The 7,192-nt window shown below is 39.9% G+C and overlaps 1 protein-coding gene across 1 annotated transcript; it reads left to right on the top strand.

Moving 5' to 3' along the window:
• The first annotated feature begins 28 nt into the window (after positions 1–28).
• On the top strand, positions 29–7,056 carry LOC129673052 (guanylate-binding protein 6-like). The gene is made up of 4 exons (XM_055602716.1): positions 29–761; positions 1,440–1,567; positions 4,444–4,553; positions 4,736–7,056. The coding sequence occupies exons 1-4, from the start codon at positions 575–577 to the stop codon at positions 4,944–4,946; spliced, it is 636 nt and encodes a 211-aa protein (XP_055458691.1). The 5' UTR covers positions 29–574; the 3' UTR covers positions 4,947–7,056.
• Positions 7,057–7,192: the final 136 nt, after the last annotated feature.

The following is a 7,192-nucleotide window of genomic DNA, read 5'->3' as shown; positions in this document are numbered from 1 at the left end:
ACAGGCTACTCTTGAAGAGAGAAATGCATGACTACCCTTCAGTCTTCCAAATGTGTGTCCCCATCCTATGCCAGAACCAAGTTCCCCAGAGGGCCACCTCCAGATTTGCTTTAGAAAGAAATAACCTGATTAAGCTATATGCCTTAAAATAGGACCATGTTGGTTTTCTTTGTGGTGGGCATTTTGTCTAATTGTCTAACTTACTGTAAAGAGAGAAGCAGAAGGAAATGTGGAAAAGAAAGAAGTCAAAGAAAGTGGGTAGGAAACCTCAGTGAAATGACAGGTATGAAGGGGAACCTGAGCGAGCCAGAACTCTGGGACAAGCATTCACCCCTGAAATCCCCACAGAACACACTGCCCTGCCCTCGTCCCAAATATTTGGGTGTTTGACCCAATACATGGAACAAGAAAATATCGCTGTTGTTTTAATGGGCTGCTTGCGTCATCGTGATTTGATAGAAGCTAAGGAAACCAGTCCAGGATCACAAACAGGAAGCTGTGATGCACATGCCTTGAAGAACTACCATTTGAGATGCAGTTTGTACTGACAGCCTTTTGGGTTTGACAGGTTGCCATGGCACCAGGGACCATGGAGGCCCCCCTGTGTCTGATAGAAAATAAGAACAAGCAGTTCCTGGTGAATCCAAGAGCCATCCATATTCTTAAAGCTATTTCTCAGCCTGTGGTGGTGGTGGCTATTGTGGGAATGTACCGCACAGGAAAATCATACCTGATGAACTGCCTGGCGGGTCAGAACCACGGTGAGTGCTTTCCTGGGCAGAGTGCAACTGTTCATCTCCTTATGCCTCAGGCAATTACTGTGCTAGAAAGCCAACCTATCTTAAGAGCAAAAGTAATTCTTAACTTTGAGCTAATTACAGTCATCCATTCCTTTTTCTTGTTTTTACTTCTGTTAACAATAGAGCTCGTGCTTCTCCTCGGGATCCCACACAACTTTCTCTTACCTGATGGCCGTAGTTGTATCTCTTCTCTTCTGAGAAGGGCTTTGTTTTCTGTGTGGAATGTGCCCAGCACATTAAGGTGACTTTGTTATCTAAAATGCAAGAATCCTCCTGGATTCAACATTATACCATGAGTACCCCATACCTCATTTACCAGTTTTGAAAGTAAAATTCTCTTCTTTCCATTCCTTGTCTATACCCTCATAACCTTTATATGTTTCAAGTCACCTAACTTCTATTTCATTTGAAAATTTAATTTACCCATTTATTTACATATGCATTTCTTTTCTGAGTCTAGTTTCAGATATCCCAGGCGGGCCTTGAACTCACTATGTAACTGAAGATGATGCTGAATTGATCCTCCGGCTCTACTTCCCTCCTCTCTATATATATGTATACATACATATATAATGTATGTATGTATAATATATATGTATATGTATGTATACATACACAATGTTCTCCTCTTCCCTTCAGGCTTCCCTCTAGGAGCCACAGTACAGTCTCAAACCAAGGGCATCTGGATGTGGTGTGTGCCTCACCCAACAAAGCCAAATCACACCCTGATCCTTCTAGACACTGAGGGTCTTGGAGATGTGGAAAAGGTGAGTCAACAGCGAGGGACAGATGAGATTACTCTTGATTTATCCTTTCATTTTAATAATCTCTTGCAGTTCAACCTATAGAATGCAGTCTTGCTGTCTAGAAACAAACTATAGAAGATGACTTGAACTTGATGCTTTTAACCACACTTCTATGAGAAAAAATATTGTGGCCTGTTAGATAAGGCATTCATTTCTTTTTCCGTATAGTGAATCCTTAGACGGCATTGAACAGCCGTCTTAGTTCTTTGGAATTTTAGCAGCTTGTCTTAGTTCTTTGGAATTGTTGCTGAGATGGTGGTGAAGAGAGGAAAGATTCTGCTCTGAACACGGGTCACATAGCCACATCTACCTGTTGGCCTTAATCTATTGCTATTGATGCATCAGTTTTTAAAGAAGTGGCCTCCCATGGGAGCAGACCCAGGGTGGGACTTTATTGGCATGGACATCTGGAATATAGCGGGAGAAAGAAAGGTGGAGGGAAATGGGCACATTCCCAAGCCTCATTCAGTTCCACAGAACCTATGTGTCAAAAATGATTCTTCTACCTTGAACTAGAACAATTCATAACTGGAAGTCTGCCATCGAGACCTTTCTCAACTCCAGGCTGACACCTGCATGAGGTCATTCATCAGCACGCCCAGGGCTTGAGGGTCAGTCCTCCCCAGAACATGGGCCTTCAGTGCCTTATCCCAAACGATAACTGTAAAGGGGCCCTAGAGAGCAGAGGGGCAACGATCCATCTGACAGTTTAAGGACAGACTCGGGAGTCACCTTCTGAGGTAGCAAGTGAACAGTGCATTTGGAAGTCAGCATTAAGTGAATGTGAATGGCATTTTCTAGGGATAATTACCACCCACACACAGAACGTTCACAAGGCTGGGAGGTTGTGTGTCCAAGATTTTATAACAGGAAACATTTTTAGATGAATTTTCAGATATCTGTACTTTATAAAATAGATTTGGTAAATATTTCTTGGCTTTATTTTCTTTTTTATCTTACTTTGAGACTGACTTATAAAGGAGATATACATTTCTATGGGTCTTTATATCTTCCCATAGTGGGGTTACGGATTCTATTTTTCTTTTGTACCATATACCAAACAAAGTTATCTTCCCAGTATTTAAGAATTTTATTCTTTAGCATAGTTTATACTTTTGATTTTCCTAACTAGTCACTTTTAAATTTTACTACATGGACAAATACATTTTTTTTTCCACCAAAACGTCCATGGAAAATTTCCTACCAATCAATTTTAGTTTTGCATTTGCTTAAGGGTTCAGGACTAAGTTTTATATACTATTCACAGAATATAAAATTCTAGATTGTGCTACAATTTAGACAGTGATATAATTTACATATGCAAGATAGCCTGAATTTTAAGGTCCTTTGTAATCTTGCCCAGAGTCTGCCATCCAACCTTCTACCCCTGCAGTAGCAAACAAAGTGATGTAGTGCTGACTGGGAGGATTTCAACAGTGTAGTTTATGACAGTGTTTCTATCTAGAAGATGCTGGCTTCTACCTTCATGACAGCATCAGTTCATTGTGTCCTTACTCCACTAAGTCCTTAGAACTTAGTGGCAGGCTCTCAGAACATCTTAGCATGTACTCTTTCCACTGTCTAAATTAATGCTTTTTCCTTATACCTATATTCAATTTGATATGGCAAGGCCACACAACCCTCTTATCTGTTATTAACAGAAGAGCTCACCTTTGTTGAATGAATCTTAGAAATTTGCCATTGTCATTACTTTCAATTAGTTGTCCATGGTGTATCAAGATGGTTATAAGGTATTTGACCCCGTTGTGAAACTCAAGATTGTGAACTGTAAAACTCTGTTTCTTGTTTGGCATGGTTCAGCCCTAACACACACCTTTAATCCAATAACTTTCTGATTATTGTAAACAGGTGATTATGGGGTGGCTCAGCCCTACCACATACCTTTAATCTAAGAGCTTTCTGTACACAGGAATTAATAAAGATAACACTAGGTCAAGAGGGAGAGCAAGAAACCTGCTGACAGGGTTTATGTAGAAAGGAGGAGCATTGAATTGTAGGGTATTTCAGATGGCATGGAAAGAAGAAAGAGCTCTTTAGCTACTTGGGTTTTTTGACTTTTTGGCTTTTGCTCTTGTCTTTTTTGTCCTGGGCTATTGGGTGGGTTAGCAGACCTTTTCCTTCTGGGATATCAGCTGAGCTAGCAGGCTTTTGGCTTTTTCCATCTGGGTAATGAGCTGAGCAAGAAAGGCTTTTCCCATCAATATGTGTGCTAAGTAGCAAGGTCAGCTGGGTGCTTTCTCTGCCTCTCTCAGCTAGCAGGTTTTCACCCCAGCATCTGGCTCCTAAGCCTTCATCGGTAAAATCAAAAGATTTGGGATTTTCATTCTTTATAACAGAGGACAGCATGAAATATCTAGTTGGCATGGATAATAGCTTGTTATCTTCAACTGGGTATAATTGTAGTCCTCAGTTGTGTCAAGCCTATGTATGGCATAAAGATGGTACAAGGCTCAAATATATGGTGAAATAATAAATGCTAGCAACTTCCCCTGAACATCTAATTTTACCCTAGATATCATGTTGGGTTTTTCCATACACAGTATGTTAATCTATCTCATTGTTAAAAAAAAGAAGAAAACATTGTAAAGAAAATATCATTTAAATTCTATCATCATGAAGATGTAATTACAAAAACTTCCAATGCAATAGTTAAAGCTGAAATGTGTGCTCATGTCCTTAGAACTTGTTCCTCTGCAGAACTATTAGATTATTTGAAATAATAGGCAAAAGTCCAAGAGAACAAAGATTTGGATGAGCTTTAAATGGGACTTAAGGAAAGAGATAACCCCAAAGACGCTTTCCCATTTGCCTTCTAGGGTGACCCTAAGAATGATGCCTGGATCTTTGCCCTGGCCGTGCTTCTCAGTAGCACTTTTGTCTACAACAGCATGAGCACCATCAACAATGATTCCCTGGAGAAGCTGCAGTATCCTTCAATGAGCCAAGGATCTGTCTTCCATTGAGGAACTTTTGGGGATGAGACTTTGGCGTGGCTGAGTTGCTATCGGTGAATCAAATAGGACAGAAAAATAAAATAAAATGTTTACACTTAATTTTTTAATTAAAGAAATTGTGATTTAGGGTTCCCTTTCCTTAGCTGAGTCCTGGTTATGTGACAAAACTCACAGAGCTCATCAGAGCAAAGTCCTCCCCGAGATCTGATGGCATAAAAGATGCTGGAGAGTTTGTGAGTTTTTTTCCAGACTTTATCTGGACTGTACGGGACTTCACCCTGGAACTGAAGTTGGATGGCCACTGCATCACAGAAGATCAGTACCTGGAGAATGCCCTGAAGCTGGTTCCAGGTATCAGAGCCTAAACTGGGTACAGGGTATGTTAGTAAGGGCTGTGGTCCACTGAGTCCTGACTGTCATGTCTGGAGGAACTTGGGCCTTTGAGGCTAGACTGAAGTCCATAGAAATGGCAACTGGGAATTGGGTAGAAATGCATATGGTTACCTAAGCAAGGATACTTAAATTCAAGTTGTGCTTTACCCATGATGGACGTTAGTATCAGACAGGAAAAGTGGGGAAGTTTTGAAGACCAAGCACGGCTGTCTGCCCCCTTGCCTTCCACTTTTGTTAATGAAGACAATTAGAGTCTGATTAGTTAGACACAAAATCTCAATAAAAAGCTGCCTGTTGAAATAATCTGTTTAACATACAAATTCTAATTTTTCCAAAGTAGCAATACAACTTTCTAAAACTTGTATTAGTATATTCTCCATAAATGATCTTATTTTTTAAGTAAACATGATGAAAACTGTCTCCTCAACCTATGCCTTTTAGCTTTTCACTATTTCTACAACCTATCAAAACAGTATTCTACCATCTGCATTGTGGCTTCCACCTCAACACAGTTTTTGTTATCATTTCAAGAAATAATCGCAGTGCGTTACATCTGCACAGCTATGTGACTGATGAAAATTTTAGAGAAACAGCAATTCCCCTTCATTTCTTTTCTTTTCCATTCTTGCATTTAGCAAACATTTTCAAGCTATTGTTTAAGGCCAAGCAGGACCAATCACATCATTTTCTATAAAGTCTTAATCTCAGAGTTAAAAGAGAAGTGCAGCATCTTCACATTAGTCTTTAAAGTAGCAGCGACATTCTAAGTATTCTTCGGATGTTTGCACTATAAAATATCTTAAAATGTTAAAACGCATTTTGCTAACGTAGTGGTATTGTCATGAATACTCTTTCCAACTTTCTCTCTTTTCAAATTGTGCATGAAATCAAAATATGATAGATTTACATTTCACTTTTTAATCAATAAGGCACTCATTCATTTAACCATCTTAAGAACAAAACAAAACAAAACAACAACAACAAAACATTTATTGCCCCAAACTGCATCCAGGCTTAAAATGTTTTAAAACTAGCATCAATTTCAGTCTCAAATATCTGCATAGATATGTCTTTGGTTCAAGGATGACTTGCAAAGAAATATGGGTCATCAATTTTTTTTAAATTCTTTATTAATTACACTTTATTTACTTTGTATTCCCCCTGTGGTTCCTTCCCTCCTCCAGTCCCAATTCCTCCCCTGCTCCACCCTCTGCATGCATGCCCCTCTCCAAGTCCACTGATAGGGGAGGACTTCTTTTCCTTCCTTCTGATCCTAGTCAATTAGGTCTCATCAGGAGTGGCTGCAGTGTCTTCTTATGTGGCCTGGTAATGCTGCTTACCCATCAGGGGGAGGTAATTAAAGAGCAGGCCAATCATTTCATGTCAGAGACAGTCCCTGTTCCTATTACAATGGAACCCACTTGGATACTGAACTGCCATGGGCTACATCTGCGCAGGGCTCTTAGATTATTTCCATGCATAGTTCTTGGTTGGAGTATTAGTCACAGGAAAGACCCCTGTGCTCAGATTTTTTGGTTCTGTTGCTCTTCTTGTGGAGTTTCTGTCCTCTCCAGATCTTACTGTTTCTCACTTCTTTCCTAAGATTCCCTGCACTCTGCCCAAAGGTTGCCCATAAGTCTCAGCATCTGCATTGATAGTCTGCAGGACAGAACCTTTCAGAGGTCCTCTGTGTAAGGCTCCTGACTTGTTCCATCTTTTCTCCTTCTTCTGATGTTCATCCTCTTTGCCTTTCTGGATAGGAATTGAACATTTTAGCAAGAGTCCTCCCTCTTGATTAGTTTCTTTAGGTGTACAGATTTTAGTAGGTTTATCCTATATTATATGTCTATATGAGTGAGTATATACCATGTGTGTCTTTCTGCTTCTGGGATAGCTCACTCAGGATGATCTTTTCCAGGTCCCACCATTTACCTGCAAATTTCATGATTTCCTTGTTTTTTATTGTTGAGTAATATTAATTGTGTAAATATACCACAATTTCTGCATCCATTCTTCAGTTGAGGGGCATCTGGAATGTTTCCAGCTTCTGGCTATTACAAATAAAGCTGCTACAAACATGGTTGAGCAAATGTCCTTATTGTGTACTTAAGACTCTTTTGGGTATATGCCTAGGAGTGGTATAGCTAGATCTTGAGGCAGCGCTATTCCTGGTTGTCTGAGAAAGAACCAGATTGCTTTCCAGAGTGGTTGTACAAGT

This window comes from Psammomys obesus, unplaced genomic scaffold (assembly GCF_907164565.1).
Source record: "Psammomys obesus unplaced genomic scaffold, mPsaObe1.curated_primary_1811, whole genome shotgun sequence".
Lineage (NCBI taxonomy): Eukaryota > Metazoa > Chordata > Mammalia > Rodentia > Muridae > Psammomys > Psammomys obesus.
The sequence above is the reverse complement of the archived record's forward strand: the minus strand, read 5'-3'. Positions and strand labels throughout refer to the sequence as shown.